Here is a 25,747-nt window from a genome sequence, read left to right as displayed (position 1 = left end):
GCCGCCGCCCGCGCTTCTCCCGCCGTCCCTCTGCCGGGGAGGATGCGCCGCCTCTTCCCGGCCGCGGCAGGTAGACGGGGGAGACGATGAGGGAGCCGCCCCGCCGGCTCCTGGCGCTGGGCTCCTGCCTCTTCTTCTGCGCCGTGCTTTGGTGAGTGCCGGCCGCGCCGCGGGCCCTCGCCCTCACGGCCTCGGGGCGCCTACTCCGAGGTCTCCCGGGGACGGCGGTCTGCCGTCGCTCGGCGGCGGGGGACCCCGACGGCGGGCCCGCCCTCAGCCCTGCCGCTGCCACCCTCCCCGGCAGCCCGGGGCCCACGGGCCCCTCCTGCTGCCCCGGGTCCGACGGGGAGAGCGCCCTGGTCGGGATGCTGAGAGCTGATGGTCGGGGACGCGGGGGAGCGGGAGGTGGTGCCACTGGGGAAAGAAGGGGGCTTCCTTTTGGAAGAAGAAGAATGTGTTAATGTGCTGGTAGCACGCGGTGTGGTGGTGGTAGGGGAAAGGCAGGTTACAGCTTTTGGGAGGGTAATTCCCGCTGCTGTGAATAATAGTCATTTGCTGCGTTCGTGAAAACAAGCGGTGTCAGATGTGGAGCGAGTTAGCCCTCAAATATCAGGGGTTCAAAATTATGCTGTACGTTTCTGCATGTATTTTGTTGCTGCTCTGTGCTTTTAACAAGAAGGCTTGCTTGCTTGTTTTTTTTCAGGCTGAACTTTGGCTGTGTTCTCTGAAAGATCACGATGCCTTATTCTTGAAACCGATTTTCTGTGACTGGCTGGAGTCGTGTTAAAATAAAGCCAATGAGCCCTTTAATTTCTGCATTGGTTACATCTTTGAGAGTGCTTTTCATAGTGATTACCTTAGCTATACCTTGTTCCAGCATCTTCTCTTTACTTTGTTTTCAAACTTTCTTAAAAGATGACGTTTATTAGAACACAAATATTGGGAGAATATATTTTTGTATGCTAAGTTCTAAGCTTCTTAAACTTTGGTCCCCTTTGAACTCCGTGACTCACTGTTTGAGAAATGCTAGCCAGTTTGAACAGCAAACTGCAAATATTGAAAATGGAAAAGCAGCAGTTGTTAGAGGTAATAGTGTATCTGCTGTATTACTTTAATACATTTCCTGTAAATTGTTTAAATAGTCTATTAAAAAAAAAAGAAAAAATTGACATAGTCTTGAAGTTCTGGGTTGTCTTACAGTTGATTCTCATTGGATGAAGAAAGGGGGAGCCCAGGCATCTCTCTGTACAGAATCAGTTGCAATCTGGTGCTGACCCTTTTGTTACTGGGTTCGGACAATCCTGGAGCAAATTTGGTTCGTGTCATCACATTTTTGTTTTTAGGAAACAAAACAGTGAGTCTAAAAAGTGCTTGAAAACTCTGTTGTCATGTTTATATTTAGCACAATTTTAAACAAAACCGCTCCTAGCCATATAGGTTTGATTAAGTGAGCTGTGAACCTGCTGAACTGTCTCTAGACAGCTTTTCTTTTACTTGTTGGGCAATTAAGTTTCTTCTCGCAGAAGGTTCTACTTGTACAGTTAGGATTCTTATTAGGAAAACAGTTGTTTCTTTCTTACTGTGTCTTGAAGGCTGATAACCTGTTTCTGCCTTGAAACATGAAGGTATTCTCATCTTAATGATATCTAGATGGTCAGAGTAACTTTTTGTTGCTGTGTTCTTAGTCTGCTGTTTTAACAGAACTGTTTAGTTTAATAAAAAGTTTGGCACCTACTCCATATTGATAAAGGAATATCACGTTCAACTAATTTGTTGAAATAATACACTTGTTCTGTAAAGCTCAGACAACTTCTGTGTTCATCTTGGGTAGTGTTAGGAGAAAAATTGAGCTGAGTTTTTTCTTACTCTTTAAAAGAGATTGCTCTTTCAAGCAGTGTCTTAACTGATGATCTCACTGAGTATCCCAAACCTTTTACTATTAAAAAAAAAAAAAGTAGTTCAGATTATATGTTCACCTTGCTCACTCTGGCTGCTTTTGATTGAAGAGCCAGTAGATTAATTTACATGTTGGGAGGCGCACAACTCTAGTTCCCTAGTCTCTGTTGTCCAAACATAAATTCACTTTAGAGAGTTTAAAATCCTCTGTCTGCAGGATGGCATTGTGGCTTGCTTTAATTTCAGTAGCTATGTCAGAGTTGTAATTGGAAGGTCTTGAAGTCTATTAATTCCTGTATTATTGCTGGACTGCGTAACGTGATAAGTTGTGATGTATTGAAAATCAGCAACTTTGTTCACATGAGCGGTTAAGAAACTTTAAATAGTAAATGGAAGGCTTTGTGTTATGAATGTTGGCATGTGTGACAAATGTTGGCTTTTTAAATTTAGTTGTCTTGAAATGTAATCTTCAAAGGATTTAATGCTACTAGGAGAGAAGCTCTTTTCTTACAGATGAAACTAGTGGTCAACAGATGATCAAATTAAACAAAGCAGGGGAAAAAACCATGAGACAAAACGGAATTACTGAAAGAATACTTGGGGCTATTTGGACTTTTTAAATTTATTTTTAAAACCTGGGCTTTGTTTTATTTCTGGGTAGATGGTTGCTTCTTTCTTTGGTGAAAGTAAGCTTAAAATAGGAATTTGTTTAATCTCCCATTATGCATTTTAAAGCTTGCCTAAAGAGAAGAATGGAGAAGTATTATTTGGTAAAAATCAAGTGTGTGGGGGAAAGATTGATTTGACTTTTTTTTTTTAACTGGAAATTGTTTAAAAAGATCTTATCCTGTAAGTTAAAAATGTGACTCTCTCTTAGGAAATGTACAAAAAAAACCCGCCAGAAGCTTGAGTTTAGGGATTTGTAAGACAGTGTCTTTTCAATAAAGGCAATGTGATGCTCTTTGGGTGTTCAGGATCAGAGCTTTATTGGTGCTTAAGGCTTTCTGAAGCTGGAACAAACACAGCTCTCTGACAAACCTGAGCCAGCAATGTTGTTCCAAGTAGTTCAAAAGAGTGGGATGGCTGCATGGCTTTAGAGAAGTAGTTTTGATGCAGGTAAGGCTTAAGAATGTAGTGCTTTAAAAATAACACGCATCTGTGCAGATTGGAGCTTTGCCTGTGTGTGACAAATGACTCCTGCTGTCCTGAATTTACAAAGATTTTTTCTATGCTTCAGTTAATCCCTTTGTGTAGATGATCATAATATAAAAAATACTTTTAAAACTTACAGTGCATTGTAATTTGACAATATACAGAGCTGAATAAGTGGAGTAGATTTAGAAGCTTATAGGGATACTAGTACTATGTGAATTGAGACTAGCTATGACAGTTGTTTGAAGAGTAACATGTATAAATTGTTCTGACATCAGCTTTTACCTGCCATAAACTGCACTTTTCAAAGTGTTAGCTATGAGTTTAATAAAGAAATCATGCATACACTAATTTGTCTTTCTATGATTCATTCTATCCCAGAAAGTGCTTTGCACATCCTGATCTACTTAGCTTTCATGAACTCTTTTTATCATCCTTGGTTTTACAACGATGACTATATAAATGGGGATAAGTGCATGTGTGCATCAAGATTCTTTACGTTGTCATTACACTGTGAGTAAGCTGCATCAGTAAAGAAAGGCTTGTATCAAAGTGGCTGAGCAGCAAGATGTGCTGTTTCTGATGAAAAAACCCTGGTCTCGTAGCTCTGACTCCGAAATCCATAATGAGATTGTACCCTGAAAATTGTAAAGGTCAGATTGGGTTAGTGGCATAGCCAGGAAGAAAGCATAGATACAGATACATTGGCAGGGGGTAGATTTTGATATTACTTTGTATTCCTACCTATTAATGTGAAGATTTATATGAGTTTTAATGAGATAAAATATTTCCAGTTTTGGTTTGCACTACAGTCTTCTAGGTTTATGAAGGTGTGGTTGTTGAAAGCTCTGTAATGCCAAGAGGACCTCTGGAAAAAGCAGTGCTATACTGGCAGTGTGATAACATCACTAGTGTTTATTTTGCTGCTCCTGTCCTGCACAGGCAAAAGCTATGCAAGCCACATAAGAGATCACAGAAGTAGAGGGTTTCCTAATTGAACATTTATTGGCCTTATTACTGACTTTTGGCTTAAACCTTGAGCTTGTATCTGGTAATAACAGAAAGGTGTTGAGTGGTAGAGTTGAGGAGTGAAAGGCTTGTGTTCCAGTGTAACATGCCTCTTATCACAGAAATCCTCTTTTTAGCAGAGCATAATGTTTGCAGGAGAGTGCCCTAATGATCTGGATAGAACTGCTAGTGTAACTTGTAATGAGGCTCAAAATTTTATCTGGTGATCCTCCTCTTGTGTAGTTACTTAAATCTCTTCAGAAGGCTGGTACTAAAATAAACACCGTGTGTGTGCATTTTATGGCAGGAAGAAATGAAGTGTTTTGGGCACTGTTCATATAATCAAAACTTTTGTTCCAGGCATCTGATTTCAGAATGAAAAGTATCTTCCTAGATACGGAGAATCTTGTTCGGAAGTGTCTTTGCTCTGTAGTTAAGGTTGGGACAAAAGCTGCACTGGAACTCTTGGACTCTTAAAAATCAAGTGTGAATATGCCTAGCTTATAGCCTGCTCAAGTTGAAGGTGGTGTATGCAAGCAGGGGCTCTGGTGTCTTATGTAAAACAAATGCTTGGCTCAATCAATTATTGAATATTTACCTTCTAAAATTATTTGAAAATCAGTGAAGTGCTTTCATGCAGTATCTTCTAAAAGATTTGTCCTAGAAACTTCAAATTTGTCTGTTTGTTATGCAAGTGGTGTACTAAAGTGACAGTGTACCCCTTCATGAGGTTGCTGTGTTAGACCATGCCTGTGGCAATGAGATGTGCCTCACTTCAACCTTTTTTTGAAATGCCTTTCTCTAACCTGTTATCAGTTCTTTTTCACTTTAATGTTCTTATTCTGCAAAATATTCACAGTGATACTTTTTGGCTCTTTTGCTTTTCTTGTCTTTAGTTTTCATTACAAATCCAGCTTTTGGTAAATTCTGTGCCTCTTTCAAGGGGAGGATATATACAGAGTCTTTTAAAGTTAACACTTGGAGGTGCTACAGCCTTCTGCCTGAAGAGGGTGTTATTTCTGTGCATGAAAACTTGGTTGAGAACAGGGTAACGTAGATCTGCAAGTCTAAAGACTTTATTGTAATTCTTGGTGAAAATACTGAGCAGGTATAACAGACAGACTGATCCCAAAGCTACTGCAAAGAACTCTTGCTCAGGTAAGTGAAAATATTGGTATAAATGACTTAAACAGGATTGGAATATCACTAAAAGGTTCCAACAGTTCAAAATTAGCTTAGGTGCACGAAGGGACCTTCTTGGCTTGGCTGAGTTTTGAAATGGCAATCAAGATATTGTTGAAGTCCTTTAAAGGTAAGAAGTCTATTAAAAATACATTATAAAATGTCTCGGAGTTAGGTGATAGCAGCTTTACAATGATCTAGGGCAAAATTTATGATGCTAAATTTACGCTAAAATTCCACTCCTTGGCAGTATGTTAAGCTGGATTGCATTTACAGTGGGTTTGAAGCATGGGGAGTTGGTGCAGAGCAGCTGGTGATGATTCTGAGCCTGCTGTTGCAGTGTTGTGCCTGTGTAGACAAGCTTATGAATTTAAGCAATGAGGGAAATCTTCAAAGGTGTGTAAGTTAGACATTACTACAGACTTGAAAAGCTTTAAAGTTTAATCACAGTTTGCGGCTATTCAGGTTTTATTGTGTTTTTACAGAATCTGTTCTTTTCCCCAAACTCTTGTGCTAAAGATAATAACTGGAGTTTGACAATGCAGGGAGGTTCTCTTAAGCTGCAATCTTCAGTGCAGTATTACAGAAGTCTGCTACCAAGAATCATTAGGAACTGCCTGTTCCTTTGAGCACCTCAAAATGGACACCTTTTGAGGGCTAGGGTTTGTGACTTCTGTCCTGCTTTAAGTGCCTGAAATAGGGTACCTGGATACTCCTTTCAAGAAATGAGGTATGTGTTTCAGTGTTACTTTGCAGCATGCATCTAATATACGCTGTTGTCTATTATGGGCACCGTATCAAAACAATATACAGTTACAGTGTTGTGAAGGTGGCTGTTATCTGAGCAGCTTTTCTGGGAAAGGATGAGAGTAATACTGTGAGAAAGGAATGAAGAGGTTTTCCACTGTTAGTCCTCGGCCTTGATTTCTGTTGTTTAACTTAGGACAACAGTGGACAGTCATGAACAAATGTTATGTTCTCCCTCTGTCTTCTTGGATTTTTATATCTGAGTATACACTAGCTCAAAGCTAACTTCATTTTCCTTCCTCAGAAGATACTGGTGTGTCTCCACAATCTCAAGATCAGATCAGGTGGTGCAGAGAAATGTGTGGCTGAAGGTGGGATATAGGACTACCCCTTCAGGCAGTAGTAAATCAGTTAAATCTGATAAAGTATATGGTACAACTGTAACCTTGTCTTGCAGTCTTTGCATGCTAATGCATTTAAAATGCTGAAAGCCATATTTTAAACTGATGGTTGGAATCTCATTGTCTGAAGTTATGAAATTCAGTATTGGTACAAGTATCTTTGTGTTGGGCTCCACTGAATAAGTGAAGTAACTGTCTTTTTTGTCACATTGCAGTTAGGAGACAATTTGGAGAGCACATTCTTTGCAAAGAGTGGGCAGGATATTAAAACCCTAAATTAATTGTAAAATTCAATGGATTTGTAAAGGATTTGCAAAAAAGCCCCAATTTCAGTTGTTTTAGGGTTTGTTTTTTTAGCATGTGGATCAAGTTAGTGGATAGTGGTAGGAAATGAGATGGTATCAGTGCCTTGCTGGCAGCATCCTTGCTTAGTGTAGATCTGTAGATCTAGTTTTCAGCTTTTTTCTACCTTAAAGTTCCATCATAACTTTTAAAATTATCTTATTAATGCATGCTGATCTTCTGTGGTAATAAGTGGCTTCTAAATGAATGGTGTTTTGTTGTTTTTTTTTTTTAACTGGCATTAAGGAAGATTAATGGTTCTTCATTGCATTTATCAACACTTATTTCCACTTCACATGCAGAAATGAGTATTTTATCTGGGGAGATTGTGCTAAAGCAGTCAATGCCCTGCAAATAGCTTTCTTCCTCTGACTGGTTGAAATAATGTTGCTGTCCTGAAAGCCTGGTCTTCGTTTTCCAAGAGGTTTACTTTGTTCTGCAGGCCCTTTTAAATTAAGTCTCTCTTGCTGAACTGTTCTGAGAGAAAGATTGATTCCATTAAGTTACTGGGGGAGAGGGTTCCCTCCTTTTGCTGTTTTTTCTGCATTACCAGTGGCTGGATGGCAGATTACTGCTGACTCGGGAGACTGGTTGTGGATCCGCTGAGCTCCTTGTTCTTACAGAGCCTTCTTTCTCTTCTGACAGGCTAGTGATAGCAGTCACAGACCTATAGGGCTTGTTCAAAGCAAAAGATAGTTTCCTGCCTTCCTTGCCCTTTCACAGCTTCTCTCATTTTTTACCTGATTAATCCAAAATAAATTATTCTGTAATCAAGAAAGTAAGCTTCAACAAGTAGGCACCTCTCCCCCATTCATAGGCCTGCTCTGATGGCCCTCTGCCCCCAGGTCCAAAACCCACCTGCCTTCTCTTGCACAGGCCTCTTCTGAACTGAGCCTATGAGTATTTTTGGTAGAGAAGTGTCACATGGCAGGGACGGTGACCTCTTCATTATCCCTCTTAGCTGTTGGGCATCGGCACATCTGCATAATACAACCCTCTGAGAGGTGCAGAAAATGTCCATCATAGTCCTGGAGAGACACTGATCCCCGTTCATTCAAGGGGGGCTTGGTAATTGGTACACTAGTGATAGCTTCCTTCTATTTTCCCTTTCCTTAAAATTACTCTGTCTCGCAGGTGTCAACTGTAAACTGTTTTGAACTGCTTCACTCTCTGGTGTCCAGAAATAGATCTTGTTTGGGGAGAATTTAAGAAAACTCTTGAATCATTTAAAGGACAGATGTTTGACGTGAATCTTGTGTGAGAGTCAGTGGTTTTGTATGAAGTCTTTGGAAAAGAAAGGTTAGGCTGTTTTTCTCTGGGAAGATCAAATTACAGAAAAATGGCTCTTAACCTTCAGATTTTGCTAATTTGGATTTTTTTGTCAGCTGTAACTTGTATGAATAATTTTTCTTACCATTTGTTTACTTTTTACTTGATTTTTATGCTTGTCAGAACAGTTATCAATAGCTTCCCTATCTCTGATAGTCTTATGCAGCCTTCTTCAGAATTACTTAGAGTTTGAGCCAAATTAGAGCTGGACAGTCTTTCACATGAAACCTACACTACAATTTCAAAACCACCCGCACTTTTGAATTTCAGTGCATACTTTTTCAAAAGCCTAACAGCCGTCAGTAGACCATAGCCAATTTGCATAGCAATGAGTGTGCCGTACCATTCAGACAGGGGTGAGCAGACTTTCTGCTTCAGCAGAGAACCACAGTATGTGCCTGCCCTGTGAAGAGTAAAGATTCGTCCCTCCCCCTCCTCCCCCTTCTCTGTCTGGGCTTGCAGCTTTTGCTTTTGGGTTTGTGCATATCAAGCTGAAAAATTCATGGTGTATTAGAGAAAATATCTTTTAAACTACATTAATGATGATACTATAAAAGTTAGTAAGTGCTTAAGTTTCTTTGTTCTTTATGAGATTTAATAGCAGTTGCTATTTTGAGTCATACTTAGCAAAAATGGAACTATTGAAAACTTCTGTATCCATGTAAGTGGCTAATTGTTGGTTATGTGTTTGGAACAATCTCTTGAAGTATTCCTACACTGTTATGTCATTTGAAGATATACCTTGTACGTGAGACAGTATATCAAGTGACTAATCTCCAGTGCTATTTGGGCATTAGATCTGCTTGCTTCCAAGTCAGCGTTAAAATACTACTCTTTTGTCATGAGAAGGGGAAGGATGTATTAATATATACAGATGAAGAAGCTGCTGTGCTTTCGCTGGACATGCTGTGCAAGTTTACTAAGCTCAAGGGAAATTCTGCTCTGTAAATTAACACTTGGGTTTTCATGTTTGTTGTTTTTCTGCATATAGAGAAATGCTTAACAGAGGTGCTATGCCATTTGGCAAATTTTTTTATTACAAGCTATATCATTTATCAGCCTGTGGCTAAAAAAGCCTGTTGAATGAATATGCAGAATGCTGAAAGACAGAGGAAAAAAAAGTAGCAGTGGTCCTGATAAGGTGATTAATTTGACTTCTCACAGAATGGCTGGTCTCACGTGGCCTTGTGTTCTGTGGATTTGTGTTCTTAATGCTGTCGGAGCTTGATGGCAGCAATTGAATGACATATCCTGCTTGCTGCATCCTCTGTTGCAGTAGGGCTCAGGTTTTCCTGTGGGTGCATGCATGCACACATACACAAAATGAATTCTCAGTCCCCTCCCTTGCTCAGAGGGCTCTTGGGAGACTTGAAGCATCATGTTTTTGTTGGGGAGTAAACGGAGAAGAATTTCTGAAAGTAGGCAAGTTGGATATTGGACACATTATGTCGGAATAGCTTAAATCTATGAGCTGTCAAACTGCATTCTTCTAAAAGCTGCATTCATGCTCTAATAAAGCATGATTTGTTGTGTTAAAAGTATCAATATATTAAGTTAAGAAATGTATGCCTTTTGTGCTAGGTGCTTTTTGTGCCTGCAAGTGCTGAAGTAGTTAATGTGGTTGTGAAAATATAGCTTGTGTTTTAAAAAGCTGATTCACAACCAATGATATTTTTCCTTTTCTACATTAAGGGACTTAATGTTGCTCTGTACAGCTCACTGAAGATTCCCCCCTTAGTGTAAGCAAAATTGGAAGTAACATATTTGTGTGGATCATTAATAAAGGCGTGGAATGAGCTACAGCATGTTCTGTATAATTTTTCATCTTTCTCTTGTATTTTTATGAAGAACCTGGGAGTTGTCATAGCTGGAAGGAGAAACCAGAGGTACTGTCATTAAGAGCATGAGAAAATTTCTTCATGAAATGATTGAAACCACTTTTCAGAAAAATAAATGACTCGAAGTATTTGCATAACTAATTTTTCCAAGTGAGAGCTAGGAAGTAAGGCCATAAAAGTCTGGTAACATTTCATTCAGTCTCTTAAATGTACATCCTGTGCTTAGGATAAGACAGAGGTTTGATGGAGAACTTAATACAAACAAGTAACTGCATGATGGGATGGGAATTTAAGGTGTGTGAGAATGCATACACCTCATTTTCAACTTAACTGAGATGTGAGACTTTGTACCCGCTACAATATGTGGTTATAAATGTTTTCATACCCTTATATTCAGTGCTTTAGTTTCCAGTAACTGCAGCTGCTTCTGCTTAACTTGGGGGCTTCCATTTAGTTTAGAGGAAAGCTGTTACCTCAAAGATAAGAGGAATTACTGAGGTGCAGTGGGGCTGAGACAGACCCGGGACACCTTATTTGCCCATCTCCAGCATAGTATGTCAGATCCCACAAGTTCCTTTTCTGCTGTCTTCTGCTCTTCTGGTGGTACGAGACCTGGATTTAGAGTGGCTGTTACCTTGATGACACTCCGTGCAGCAAAAGCCCGATTTTGTGATTGCCTGTGACCTGGAGAAGTAGTGCTCCCTTTCTGTGTGTGTGTGTGTATATATACATATATATGCATGAAACTTGTTTTTAAAATGTAGTACTTGACTCTGGTCTACTGCAGCATGGGTTTGTCCTCGGTGGAGGAATCTATGCTGCGTATACATTCCAATAAAGGTGATCTTCAAGTTTTTAAGACAGGTGGTAAGTCAAGTTCTAAACACTAGACTGATCCCAGTTGCGTAAGTGAATCCTGACCTACTAATATTCTTACTGTTATGACTGACTGTTAAGGCTATGTTTTAGTTTTCAAAACTTATGTCAGAACGTTGCTGTATCCAGGTTTCTTGTATGCTTAAAGATCTGCTACAGACCTGTCTCCTCTTAGGAGGAGGAGGCCCTTTTTTCAGGGTGCAGAGTGATGTTTGTGTGAATTCCCACAGGGGTCATACTGATCACCTGGCTGTCAGAGTATTTCCTGGAAAAGTGTTTGGCTTTAAAGTGGCAGGTGACTCTGGTCAAGTATAGTTGAAAACTCCATTAAAAGCTCAATTTGCATAACGTTTTGCTGGACTAATTTGACATCTGCATGAAGACCTTTGCTGGCCTTTGGGCCTCTAAGCCTGATGGTTTGCTGTACAGATATTATCTGGGATGTGAAGGGGCCATGCACTATAAGCAACAAAAGATGCTGTTCTGGTGCAAATGTTTGTAGATGTTGGCTGTTTTTCTATGGAAATAAATCCATTTTTACTGAGAAGCAAAACTGTTCAGAACTGAAGGTACAAAACCAATCCCTATGGAGGTTGTAGCTAAAGCCAGCACCTGGTCTGCTATTTGTCTCTACATTTTCATTGGTTTGGGGCCTTTTGTTTAATATACTTATTTTCTCTAATTCTCTTAAATGTGCTTGATCATGCTGACCATACAGAATTTTCTCAGATATAATCTGCGCAGGGATATAAGGAGCTTTATTTTTTTAATCTGTGGCTTTAGTTTTTGCTTAGTAACAATCATTGCTAAAGACATCCCATTACTATATGATGAAGGATATAGTTGATTCAAATTCTTTCTAATTTGCAGTAACTAATTTGTGTCAGCTTCCACTTTGGGACATGGTATCACCCCAATAATAGTTTTGCTGATACTTTTGTCTTTCAGAAGTAGTAAATTTGTAGTGTGTTTTCTGTTACTAATTTCTTAAAGTCAAGTCCTCCAATAGTTTTGATAAATGAGTATCTATGAACTGTACATGTGTATTTTTATTTTTTAGGCACCTCATGGGAGCAACTGAAAAAAGGTTGAGGGAAACGATGCTGAGGGAAATTAAAAATATCATATTTTCATTTTAAATCAATATTTTGACTCTTTTTTTTTTTAAATAGGCTTCCTATTTGGCATGTCTTTTGTAAAGACAGTCTTTCATCGGCAGTGCAATATGCTTCAGGTGATGCTTGTGCCCTGGCAAATGATGATGAAAATGTCCAGGAAAAGGTATGCTGAATAAATCATGTTAATTAGCTACTTAGTCTGACTAGATACTAAATTAAAAAAAAAAAAGGTTCATATGCTACGATTCGTAGAGCCTTCTTGGCCAGAATGTTTAATGTACTCAATTGTTCTGTGAACCATGATTTTTATATTCCCAAGTTTTTGTTTTCCTTTACTTCAAGTTTGTTGCAGTTATGCGTGGACAGTTCGTGTTTGTGTCTGGTGGGGGAACAAGTAGTAAAGCTAGTAATGGTGGCTCAGGTTTTTTTGAGTGCCAGGTAGTAGAAGGGGTCATCAGGGATAGTATGTAGCTCCGTAGAGACCTCGATAAGAGGTGATGGCCTGGGTAAGTCTGGGCCACAGTATGTCAGTTGCATCTGTGCTGTGTTAAAAACCCAGTGCACAAATGACTGCTGGAGATTTAAGATCAATTATTTTAAGTCAATATTTATTGCTTTGTTTTCCTCCTGTTTAATAAAAATTAACAAAGCTAAAACACTTATGTGAAACGCTAATAAACAAGATTCTGTCCCTTATTTATATTACTCAGCACTTTAGGTTAAATGGAGTGTGATCATCCCACCCTGATTAACTCATTACAAGTTTCTGCATACTGCAATTTCATAGTGAGTTCCCAAGCTGTTGAGTCATATCAGAAAGTCATGGTAGTTTCATTTATTTACTTACACAGGTAAAGAATCAGCCCTATGATAAGCATGGGGTAGTATTGATGTTATTGGTCTTCCCATTTCCTCTACCAATCAGTAGTAGTGCTAAATCATAGTCCTCATTCCAAGAAAGCTTTTATATGCTACGTCAAACCTGGAAAATGTGTGTTGAGCATTCCAGTTGACTCAAGTGGAGAGCTGCCTGACCAGAAAAAAATACTTTAAATGTTGAAATGCTTAAGAAACTTACAATATCTAGGGTAGCTGTATTTTTTTGCCAGCTTGTGTGGCCAAATAGCATTCAGTCCTATTCTTCCTGGCTGCCTGAAAAAAGTCCTGCTTGAGTTTAATGGCTGATGTAATAAAAGTGGAAAGATCAAGTAAGCTTTGAGACTGGGAAGCCACTGGTGTATGTTTTCCTACTTCTTTGCAAGATTATTCCCTTCATTCTATTAACGTGGCTGCATTGTTAAGCAGATTTCTGAACTTCAACCCAAAGATGTGAAAGCTCATACATTATACTGTACTTTTTGCTCATTAAAGAAAAATTTCTTGGGTGTATGAGAAATCTTAAGCATGCATCTGTTACTCCTAACTAGGCTGCTGGAGCTGTCCTGCTCAAAAAGAGCAGTCTTGCAGCTCTTGATCAGTTTTCCTTAGATCAGTTGTAGCTTCGAGGCATTGATGGTATTTAATGTTAGGGACTAGGATGTGAGCTAATAATATTTGGGGAAAAATGTTGCTTAGCCGTTGTCTTCAAGACTTGCCTGCTCGAATTTGTACTTCCTGCTCTTCTAGTGTATGCCTTAACTCTCTCAAATTAATATGATCATGTAATCTTATATAGCATAGCAGCCCATTCTGGATCTGAACAGTAGCACTTTCAGTACTCAACCACAGGATTTTAGACAGCTCTTACAAAACGAGGGGTGTGTAAACTTTTAATAGATTTCTTGCCATGTTTTAAAGTATTGCTCAAAAATAACTTGCATATGTTGTAGTCACAACTAAAAAAAAAAAAAGGTTTGAGGGGCAAGTAAATTCTTGTTAGTTTTCCAGTGTGGTGGTTTTAAAACTTTTTTTTCCTCAGGTTGCTTTAAAAGGTTACAGCAGACTTGTGAAATTGTTCTAGTTCTGCTGATAAGACTCCTATAACTGAAATGTGCCAAGTGTTATTTTTTAATGGTTGTCTGTTGCAAGTCATCTTAGGATTTCCCCCTCGCCCCCTATTTTGGGCAGCAAGGAGACAGGGAGCGTTTGTCAGCATGGGAAATCATAGCAGAATGATTAACCTTCCTTAGTGCACAAACTGAATGATTTAAGACAATGCTAAAATGATCTTTCCTGTGAAGATTTAACTGAATTGCTGTAGCTTGCTGTAGTCTTTGTACAGATGAGATCTTAAACATATGTGGGCAGTGGCTCTGAAGATTCATATATCTTAACTTCTTGTTGATATTTTGGTGGTTTTAAAGGTAGTGTTGTTCAGTCTGTACCAAAGGTAACTCCTCTTACAGAATAGAAGGCCTGTGTTACTGCATACTTACTGTTGTTTTACGTTTAATATACTAGGGGGAAGAGGCTGGTCCCAGACTGGAGTCTGAGCATGGAGACTCAAGTCCACAGAGTTACTCTACCCAAGAGCTGCTTGATGACTTTACAAAATCTGACCAGGCAAGACTTCTATTTCATTCACTGTCTCCATACACTCTTCAAATGCTTCTTGGATTTCAGCATCTTTCATTTAGGTTATCTAAAGCTCATAGTGACCATCTATCACATTTCACTTGCGTGCAGGGTTGCTGTCAGACTCATGTTTCCCATGAAGGAGAAAACATGTGAGCTAACAAATCTTGCATTTCCCATGTGCATAAGTAATAGTAAGAGCAATTTAATATTTGTAGGTACTGACTAAATAAATCTTTCCAAGATAAATTAAAATTGGATGTTATAGGTAAGGTTGTCACATTATAAATAAAATGTAAAAAGCCTTCTCTGTGAAGTCTATTGTATAGATCAGGCTTGGTGATTGTAGCAGTCCGTTTGAGCTTTGGTCCTTCATGGCTTCTGTCAGTTTCGTTTCCTTTGTTAAAATGGAAAAAGGGCTGTGTTTCAGTTGTATGTGCCATTAATACCTTTGAGTCAGTGCTTGGTCTTAAATGTTGCAAAGCCCACTGTTAAAGATGATTTATTTGATAGATATTTTTGTTTTGTAGATTACAAGACAACATACATAGGACATACTTCTGAATATATATATATGGCATGGTTTAGATATGCAATTCTGTAGTAGAACGTTTCAGACCTCTTCATGTTCGGTTAGACGACTCAGAGTAATCCAGCTATTGACAAGAGGCTCTTGTTTAATAGTATTTTGTATTGCTGCAAGAGTCAATCTGACCTGTTTTAGTGGTTATATACTCTTCCAGATTTAGAAAGCCGTATTTTGATTATGCTGTGCAAGGGCTTATGAAAACTGAAGACCTAGAATAAATAAGACTCAAGACTACTAGGCTCTTGGAAGTGATAAGGGATTTATCTCTCTGTTAAGTTACAACATAGAATAGACATCTAAATCATTTCGGACTTCCATTGGAGTGATAAAATTGAAAGCCTTCTCCAAAATTAAGCTTAGGATGAAAATAGTAAATGTATATTTTATTGTAATGGAGCATGCAAATAGAGCCATTTATTTCAGTTGCTGAAATATTCAAGCTTATTTTCTTGTGGCTCGCTCTCTATAGAAATGCATGGTTGAGGAAGCTGTTGCACATGCCTTCTCCAATTCGTATTTTTACACTATTATTGCAGACTATGGAAGAGTGTTGCAACTATCTCCAAGTGGTGCTGAATACCACCTAGGTTTATGAAGAAAAAAAATTTATTTAACTCTTTTGCTGCATGGTTTTCTGGTTCATTGATGACAGAAATCTGAACTACTGAACTGTTAAAACTCCATACTAGAAGTTGTTACATGAATACTTTTCCTATTCAAGTTTTGCAAAACGTATGTTCATCTGCAATGTTTTCACAGACTACAGAAATAAGTGAAGCAAGCCAGCCTGAAGTTGAGACTCCACCTTCAGTAGATATAAGTGAAACTTCATCTAGCATAGTTGCAAGCACTGAAAACATTTCCAGTTCACCTACCTCAGAGATACCTCCAGTCTCGCAGCCCAAGTAAGCTCTTTCGTTTTATTGTTTTGGTCTTTGAGAGAATATCACTTACTCTGATGTTAAAAGGATTACCTATTCAGGTTTAGTAGGGATAAGACTAGACTGCTACACATGATTCTTTTGCTGTACTTTGGTTTATGGTGTCAGTGCTAATGGAATATGCCATCATTTACTCAGTGCATGGATTAAGAGTTGTGTACTTGCATGAAGTGTCATACTATTGTCATTATCAGTTTATAAGCTGCTGGTTTTTTATGTGCTAGATAATCTGTACTATAAAAGCCCTTGGGTCTTTACCATTAGGATTTCTGCCCTTCACAAATGCGCTTTCACATCTGTGATAACAAGCATCAGGGCTGCTTCAGTGATGGCCTCTGCTTTCAGTTAAGCAACAACTTTGCAGAATTTTACTCCAGGACTTAGAGCAGTCTTAAATAAGTTCTGATATTAAGAGACTTTTGATGAAATAGCAAATTTTAGTCTAAACACAACCAAGAGAGTTTGTAATTCTGGTACTTAGTGTATTGCAGAGCTACCTCTGCTGCAGGCAGTCTTCAAGAGTTGATGTGCTTAATTTTGTTTCCCTTCTTTCTGGAATGTTGTGCTATCAGCTGTGAACTGTAGTATGGAAATTCATGTATGTATACTTCTAGGTACTTTCACAAAATTCTCCTGGGCTTTTTAATGTATGCAAAGAGGAATATAGTCTTCTAATTGTCTGCTGATAAAGACCTAATAATTTGGTAGATAAAAATTCAACATATTAAAAATGAAGTAGAATTCTCTTTGGTGTTTTGGGTTGTTTAATAGTCCAGTTTTTCTGGTTTACCAAATTTAGTTTCGTTACCATAGAAAAGGTCTGGAAATCTTGTCTGCTGACTGATCTTGCCTAGTCTCCTAGGGCTAATGCTTAAGCACCTTTTGGTACTTCATAAGTGTCTTCAATTGCAAGTCTTTGAAAATCAAGCTTCCCAAATTTGCAGGTTTTATAAAGCAAAACTGGAATGTAATTTCAGCATGTTTCTTTTTATAGCTTTTGTTGACTACTGTACTGATTCGTTTGTGTAATGTGTTGTAAGTCCTACTGTTGTCAGGTCTTAGAAGGAGGTTCAGGATGTTCTTTGCTTTTGAACATTCAGCTTGGTGTCTTGTAATTGTTGAAAACAGTCTTGCTGCCAATAGTTGGGGAGTACTAGAATGATGAACTGTGAAAGAAATGAAAATGGAAACTTGTATTGGAGGACCTGATATGTTAGTTAATACTTGGCAGTAGTGTTCTGACCCTAGTAGCATTTACAGGAAGAAAGAGTAGAATGAGTGTAGGAGAGATGCAAGTTAATTCATACATTATTTCAAATTTCAGTTTAGTTTTAGATAGTAATAGGTGGTCTCTTTGTACAGATTAACTCATAATATCCAAAACAGCTGTAGTCCAACTCCATAGTTAAACAAGATTTTTAAAAAGACTCAGTTGCATTTGTTATCTTTAGACAGCATTTTTCCTGTTTTATATGCTGATTCCCATCAGTGCAACAAAATCCAGCTTCTTTAGGTGTTACTGGTCTGATATTCCAGCAGGACCTCTTAGTCAAAATATTCTGCAAGTAATTTTATTCCAAACTATTTTTACTTTGTAATGAATCTTTTCTAGCACAGCACTGATTCTAGCTTTTCTATCCAGACCTTATCTGGGGAAGACTTCTTGAAAAATAATCTGAGCTCCTCTTCTGGCTGCAAGTAAAGACAGATACCATGCAAAGTGAGCTTGGTAATGCACTTCCAAAATTAAGGCAAAGCTACTAACAAATGAAAGTACCCGAAGGAGAAGGGGCACTACAGCTTTTAGGCTTGTGCTACTCACCTTCTGCCAGAATTAGTTACTTGAGGCCAGTTAGGTACACCCTGATATCAGGGTATTTTTAAGTTCGTACTTGTCCCATATTTTATTCAGTTGATAATTATTCATACTGTCATCTAGCCACTGAGATCAAGAATATGTGGAGCTTTTTAATTTGAAGTGTAGTGGTCAACCTTACTTAAGTCATTAAAGTGTTACATGCAGAGCTAAGCTGTGTGCGTCTCAGATGTGTGTGTTTTGGGGAGTTCAGAAAAACTACTCTGTAGCTAATAAATTCTTGTATTCCTAGCATTTGTTAGGTTTTGCTACGTAGCAAAAATTCTTGAATACCTATGAGTTTTTTGGTTTATACTGTGGGAACTTTATCATATGAAAGGTACTAAAATTGTCTCCCTGGGTTTGTTGCAGCTGCTTCTGTTGATAATTGTAGCAGTCAGAGAACCAAAAAGATTCCCTTTTAAGTTGCTGACATGCTGTTTGTGTTTTGGCAGCTCTGTATCATGGTATTGGATTAACCTAGTTTGCTGCTGACATTAAAGAAAGCTTATGTTGAAATTTAGGAGGCAGAATAAAGCTTTCACTTAGATCTGGTTTGTAACCTTCTAGATCAATATGAAAGTCATCCCTGTACTGGGGAAGAGAGGACAATCACTGACGTTATTAACTGAAAGTTATTATCTGTCCATCTTCTCTTCCCCACCTGTTCCATCATTCCTAAAGAGCACATAGGGAGGCTTTCTTTTCAGTTTCTGCTTTAGGATTTGTCTGATGTGCTGTGTTTAGCCTTCCTGGGAGAGAGGAAGTAAAGCAGTGGGCAGATTAGCTAGTTTAGGCTGTTGATGCGACTTGGATAATGGTCTACTAGGTTACCCATTTTATTACACTAGCAAAAAAAAAAAAAAAAAATCTAGCGGAAAGGAAGTCTGGCTGGCTCTACTATATATTGTTATGCCACCCCTTTTCTCCTAGTTTTAGCCAAGGTCTGTTCTGACTGCTGCCCACTGACTTGAGAACATTGGAGCTATTAGTGATGGACTCAGTCTCGTGTTTGATTCTGTTGTTGAAAAGGAAAATTGCTGGCAGTCAGGTAACTCTGAAGCTGTTCTTAATTTGTTGTGATGATGGGAAAAATTATCCTTTGCAGTGTTTGGTAAGATGTTAGATGAGAGTTCTGGGAGATGAGAGGCTAACTCTGTGTTCCTTTGCTGAGACAGTCTGGAAAAGAAAATTCCATTCTTGCATGGGTACAGCTAAGAATACAGTTCCACAGGTATAGCATACTTCATTCCTCTTTTTTTAATTATTTCTGTGAGACTGTTGCTTTTTAAAAACTTTGAAATATCTTATGTGGTTGATTAGCAGGGTTACTTGTGTTATCAGAAAGGCAAAAAGCATGTTATTTCTTTCCCTTCAGTGCAATAGAGAATTCCCATGCTGATATTCCTGTAGTCAGCTCTAGCGAAGCTGAGCAGTCAGAACCTGACTGTGATATTGGTGCAACACTTGAGGCTGACCCTCAGAGTGAGGCTTCCTCTTTCGTCAGTCCGCCAGAAAGGTGAGTATTGAAGTAGGTTATGAGTCTGAATAATTTAAAGGTAATTGTTCTTTTCTGTCCTGGCCTTGCAATAAACATTTGCATGTGCTTGCTTATCTACATATGTGTGTCTAATACTGCATATGGCTGAAAATGTGATCATTTTATAAGTCCTAATACTCTTAAATTAAACTTTCAGCCTTGCAGGTCAACATATAGAGAACATATCATCTTCACATGGCAAGGGAAAGAAGACAAAATCTGAGTTTGAGTCGAAAGTTTCAGCAGCTGAAAAGGGGGCAGATGAGCAAAAATCTGCTCTGAATGCCTCAGAGAACTTAAAAAGGGAGGTAAGCAGTACTGATAGCCACTCAGTACACACAGGAGCCTAATGCCCTCTGTTAGGTTATCACCATTGTTAAAGATGAGCGATACCCATTACTTTTCTGATTGGCAGTGTATAAATGCACAGCCCTCACATTTTGAGCACTGTGTGTGGTTCTGATATTGCCACGTCAACAAGGGTGTAATAAACTGGAAGAAAAGGGCAGCAACGTTGATTGGCACAGAACAGCTTTTCTGAGCTAAGTCTCTTCAAATACAAGACTTGGGGAAATCAAATAAAACTATCTGGAGCAGAATCCACAAGAAACGTTCTTCATGTAACAGATAATTAAGCTGGGACTTCCTGCAGGATGCTGTGGATGCTGAATTTTTTTACATAGGTTTTAAAAAAAAAAAAAAAAGGCGGGGGGGGGTGTGTGCATTGCATGGTTCAGGTAAGCTTGTAGAAGAGAAGTCCAAGGGTTGACTGTTGACTGAGTCAGAAAGTTCCTGAGTAGTAAGCAGATGGCTAAAGGCAAAGATGATGGTTGAAAGAAATACAAAATGTTTGGTGTGCTTTTATTCTTTCCTAGGTATCTTATTTGGTTACTGTTAAAGTGGGATACTTAGCTAGACAGGTCTTTTATACTTAACTGTATGACTGCTTTTGTGTTCTTAGTGGGAGACACTTCCTAAAGCTTACAGTTTTTAAATAGGTAAAGAATGATCAAGGCCATGTCAATACCATTTTTTTCTCTTTTAGCATCACATTTAAACTGTCACTAGAAACTTGGATAACTCTCTGGTAAAACCAAGAAGTTTTTCCCAAGATTATTGAACAGAGTACAGTGTGCCTTAAAATTGTTACATGCAGTCATGAAGAGTCTTCTAAAGAACTTACTACAAACCAATTGGTGTAAACCATTATTTAAAAAAAAAACAAAAGCCAAGATATTCTTTATTTAACCTAATGCTTTAAAGACTGCAATTTCAATAATTATGGCATTGGCCTGATGTCATAGTTAAGCAAGAGCATGATTTGGCATTTACTTAGTTTTTTGACTTAATGCTTTCATCATAGTCCAAGGAGGATCTTATATCCTGAACTTTCTTGGGAGAGGAAGATATGGAGGTTTTTTAGGTCCTCTCATTTCTAAATATATGTGGGGATATACTTTTTGGGTACGCCACATCTAAAGTTCTGTTGCAGTGTAGTCATGTGAAGAATTCTTGTCACTTTTGTCCAAATATATGGGTTTGACTCTTTTTTGAGGGCTTTCAGCTATAGAACTGTATGTGAAATAATTCTTGCTTTAAGTGCAGAGAAAAGATGTCAACCTACAAAGCAGTCATTCTGGAAACTACCTGTAAAATGTTGTCTACAAATAACCTCTACACTTGAAATGTTTAGCAAAAAGCTTTATGCACATCTGGTGGTGTGCTGGAAATGTGTTTGTACAAAAGAGAAGTTAAGACTTGAAATGATATATCATATGGTTACCTTAAAAGGGTTGCTTCTTTGTCAGGCAAGTCCAAAACACTTATTTCTTTGATCATTAAACATTAAATAAAACATTTTCAAATAATATTTCATTCTGCTGTTTTTTTTGAGGTGTTCAGAAATTCCAGGGGACCTCGAATTCTGTTGACCAACATTCATATTTGAAGATTTCTGCTACAGGGAACCTTTTTCTCCTTAGGAGGAGGAAAATAAAAAATCTTGAAGAAAAAGCAGATGTTTTATGAGACGGAATGCTTAAGTTTTACTTAAATTGTATTAGTTTAGCCACAAAAATTACCAGCATCTCAAAGAATCTATAATTCTGGGAGGAAATTGTCACATGTTTTTTCTGGCTGTGAGCTTACCCTGACACTAAGTTTTTAACATGGGTTCAAATGATGTATCTTCTGTTGACTTGATGAGAGCATGGGGTTTTTTGTTGTTGCATTTGTTTTTTTTTTTAAACCATTGAAGTTAATTTTTTCATTGTTGGTACTGAAAAATATTCACAAGTGGTGGCTCATTCTTTTGCAGAAAGAGTATAAGAAAACAGGAGAAATTGACCCTACATCGGTGATAACTCCAAAGGACCCTGGAGACATTCCAACATTTGATGAATGGAAGAAGAAAGTTATGGAAGTGGAGAAAGAAAAGAGTAAGTTCAGGATTCATTGGTTTGGTCTAAATACACACCACTTGCGTATTGTATCAGGTTTCAACAGTGAAGCTCTCAATTTGGAATGCAGCCTGGAACTTCATTTTTCTACTAGAACTACATAATTAATAGCATTTATTATATAAAAGCAATGAGCAGAAGTTCCCTGAAAGTGAAAATACTGTTTGTGTAGTTTGTTATAGTAGCAATATTTTATTGTTCCTAGGTCAGTCAATGCACCCTTCCGCTGTCGGTGGGCAGCATTCCACAAAAAAAGTCCAGAAAAATAGAAATAACTATGCCTCTGTGGAGTGTGGTGCCAAAATTTTGGCAGCGAATCCAGAAGCAAAGGTAAGCATTTACTAATTATTAGTGTGCATGGTTTCAGGTTACTCTTATGCAAGAAGTAATACAAAGTACACTTCCTTAAAACTGAACACTGATTTCTGAAGTAATCCTTTTATTTCTATGTTTGGGTTTATTGTGATTTTTGATTTATAAAAATGGGACATAAACTATGATCTGTCCCTTTTTTAAGAGGGATTGCTATAGAGAAGTTCATGCCTTTTTAAGTGAATTTGGAAGGGGGAGCAGAACCTGCTCAGTACAGAAATTGAACAACTGAACAAAGTTGTATGAAACAGCTCACCATAATAAATAATCTGTGATTGCCCCAAAGTAGTACTGCATAATATCTCCTGTATGTTATCTTGCTTAGAATGTTATGAAACTCGGTATTAGTCTACATAACTAATACCAAACTTATTTTTGGAGAGAGGGGAAAACCCCTTGGTGCAGTGTCAGCATTTACCATACAATTTAAAATACTAATTCTCTTCTTTATACAGAGCACTTCAGCTATTTTGATGGAAAACATGGACCTTTATATGCTAAATCCTTGCAGTACTAAAATCTGGTAGGTTACTGAGGTTTGCTTGTATGACAGGAGTGGTTATAGTTTTCCATTGTGATGGGACTGTATGTATCCTGTGGGACTGACTTGACCTTGGTGTGTCTCTGCCTGAAATGTACATGTAAGGAACTTTCATGGATTTAGCACTAGATGCTTTGTTATGTCCCCTATAGAATTCTGTCTCTGGTATTGAGAAGTAAGATTAAGGGGATAACTTTATTCACTTTAGTATTTGTAAGTTTTGCATAATTATTATCATACAGAAAAGAAAGCACTGAGTGTTCAAGTAAAGATTTTGGTTTCTTTCCCCAGCTGTCAAATAATTGTAGGACACGTGATCAGAATTTACTGTGTACTAACTGGTATTTCAGGTGTGGTTTAAATTATGTTTGCTATCCTTAGTTTTTAGTTCTGTGACTTGTTGCCTTTGAGTACAAGATAGATGAAGCTTTTGTAGCTGTAGGTGCTATCTAGAATTGCTAAGCTAGGTATGCAGGTAAATACACTAGGGATTTTTGAAGGGAGCAACAAGTGATGCCTCCTTATTGTACAGCATTTTTGTAGTGTTCTTTTATACCCAGTGAAGGATGCAGTAACGAGGTAAAGGACTGAGGACTGTAACTGTAGATGGAAAAGTGCTTTTAAGATTTCCTTTTTGTCTTGAAGGTTTGTTATTGAGCTCTGTGAACCAGTCCAAGTAAAGCAGCTTGACATTGCAAATCATGAATTATTCTCTTCCACTCCTAAAGACTTTCTGGTGTCTATTAGTGACAGGTATGTTATCAAAACCCACCCTTCTGAATGAAAAATGAAATAATTATGAAATGGATGGCTTCATAAAACATGGTCTGTGTGTGTCTGTTATTACATGTAATTACATGGATTTTGTTTGTGTCTATGTTATCAGTTACTAGCATATTTCTCCATGGAAAGGGCAACTGTGAGGTCCTAGAGTACATGGCTTAAGTTCTTTCCATGCTTCCTGTATTTTTTTTTCTTTGCCACCTTAAAAATGAAAGGAAAAATTTGTTGAAAAGCAGCAATGAAGCAGCAGAAATTATACAGTAGCTAAGTAATGGAGGGCAGATTATGAAATGAACATTCCTTTGCAGAATGCCACTGGGGTTGTGGGCTGTCTCCTCCCTTGTCATTCAGACCATTTTCACATATCTTAAGCTGTCTTCAATGCTATACTCTATCTGAAAAAATCCAAATTATTTAAAAAGAAAAAAAAACCCAACAAACAGTAGTACACCATTGAGGAATTGGAAAGGATAAGGATACTACTGGTTGGCTGAATGGCTGGTTAAAGGGTGGCTTTATCGTGTGTTAGGCAATGTTGTACCCCCACTGCTTTCTGGGATTGAGCAGATTATTCTGGTATGTGAAATAGGAGACATTCACACAGTGCATCAAACCCCCTTGTTTTCTTCAGTGCTTAAAGCATGTAGATTCTGATTTTCAACACTTAATCTGTTGCTTAGTTCTAACTCTGCTTTACTCACAGGTTTTTTTGCTGCTTGCTTACAATAATATTTACAACCTATCACTTATGTGTCATGTTCTTCAGTGTTCATCTGAGGTGACTTTTTTCAGTTCCAGAAACTTTACTGTAGGCTGGCTGAATTTCAGTAATCAGATCAAGTATAGGGTTTCATCCTTCAAGGACTTGCACGCTGTTTTAAGTATGTGAAGAGGTACTGCTGAGGTTTTGTGTTGGGACTAACGTTATATTGCAGCTCTTATTTCCATAAAAAACACATTGCTGCTATCTTGCAACTGAAAATAAAAAAAAGTATTTCTTCTGGGAAAAGGTGTTTTGGGAAACTTCAGGAAATGTCTGTAAATGGGGGGTTCTTGTATTTCATTACCTGTCTCCGTTGTTTCTTTTCTAGGTATCCAACAAACAAATGGATTAAATTAGGTACTTTCCATGCCAGAGATGAGAGGAATGTCCAAAGCTTTCCTCTGGATGAACAGATGTATGCAAAATATGTTAAGGTAACTTAACACTGCAAAAGCATCCATGCCTCTCAGGGAAGGAAAGGTTTGCTGGGCTTACGCTGTATAATAGAACATCCAGAGAAATGTGTTATCAAAGCATGCTTTACCTTTAATTGCACTAGTTTTGTTAGTGGCCCTAGTGTGATTAGCCATGTACTAAACTCTTGTCACATGATCACAAGTATATTACCTTCCTCATAATGGTAACTGAGAGGATCTTGGGAAGCACCTATTACCTTGTGTCCAAGTACATACTTAGTTGGTATCTGAATTAGGAAAAATCCAGACAATGTTCTATTCTATTTGACTTAACCAGCTGTTGCTTGAACGCAAGATGAGAGGTATTGAACTATTTTGTCTCTTGGCTGTACCTGCTTTGTGTATATACGCACACATACACAGACTCTCTCCCTGAAGCACATATTAGAATATGTGTACTTCTTGATACTTCTGTGCTGTATTTAAGTGTGTTAAGTGAATATGCAAGAGTAAGCATTTGAATTCTGGTTCTCATCAATAGACTCAGAAGTGCAGTTTTGCAGTTATTCAATCATAACTGTGACTCATGCAAATTATTTAGGCTTACTGCTACTGGAGCACTTGCCATGATCTCTCCACCTTCAAAATAACTTGCAGCAAGCTATCTTTACTCAGGAGACTCAAAAGAGAGTAAAACTCCATAAATAACGCGGTACTTGGAGCGGGATACAAGCTTTTGTGAAAATATTGGGATGTAGTGGAGGTTTAAATTCAAATTTTTTTTAGGTCCTCTCCAGTGATGTGTTATCTTTCAATTACGGTGCTGCCAAAAAAAAAAAAATTTGGTCTGTGGTACTGAATAATGATTTGTGCTTTCATGAAGAAGTAACTATGAATGACAGTTATCTAACTTCTCTACCTAGAAATTCTGCATGAGTCACAGGATAAAGATTTCATTTATTTTTAATTCTGCTTTCTGGCTGAATTAATGCCTTAAGGTAGCTGGAGTCTTGCTTGTCACTGAAGTTCCAGAGTAACTCTAGGTGCCTCAACACTTAATCCCTTGTTGGATACAGTGTTTTGCC

The 25,747-nt window shown here is 38.2% G+C and overlaps 1 protein-coding gene across 3 annotated transcripts in view; it reads left to right on the top strand.

Moving 5' to 3' along the window:
* Positions 1-6: 6 nt before the first annotated feature.
* SUCO (SUN domain containing ossification factor) overlaps positions 7-25,747 on the top strand; it is a 42,724-nt gene continuing 16,983 nt past the window's right edge. For all 3 annotated transcript variants that reach the window (XM_010581277.1, XM_010581268.1, XM_010581260.1), the window contains exons 1-11: positions 7-151; positions 11,944-12,052; positions 14,290-14,391; positions 15,752-15,897; positions 19,167-19,307; positions 19,486-19,636; positions 21,646-21,766; positions 21,993-22,117; positions 22,615-22,682; positions 23,346-23,453; positions 24,575-24,680. In XM_010581277.1, coding sequence (XP_010579579.1) covers positions 87-151; positions 11,944-12,052; positions 14,290-14,391; positions 15,752-15,897; positions 19,167-19,307; positions 19,486-19,636; positions 21,646-21,766; positions 21,993-22,117; positions 22,615-22,682; positions 23,346-23,453; positions 24,575-24,680 — 1,242 coding nt within the window. In that variant the 5' untranslated portion in view covers positions 7-86. The remainder of the gene's footprint in view (positions 152-11,943; positions 12,053-14,289; positions 14,392-15,751; positions 15,898-19,166; positions 19,308-19,485; positions 19,637-21,645; positions 21,767-21,992; positions 22,118-22,614; positions 22,683-23,345; positions 23,454-24,574; positions 24,681-25,747) is intronic.

Source organism: Haliaeetus leucocephalus, unplaced genomic scaffold (genome assembly GCF_000737465.1).
Source record: "Haliaeetus leucocephalus isolate CR32 unplaced genomic scaffold, Haliaeetus_leucocephalus-4.0 Scaffold76, whole genome shotgun sequence".
Classification (NCBI taxonomy): domain Eukaryota; kingdom Metazoa; phylum Chordata; class Aves; order Accipitriformes; family Accipitridae; genus Haliaeetus; species Haliaeetus leucocephalus.
Note: the sequence above shows the minus strand (reverse complement) of the source record. Positions and strands in the feature narration are given on the sequence as shown.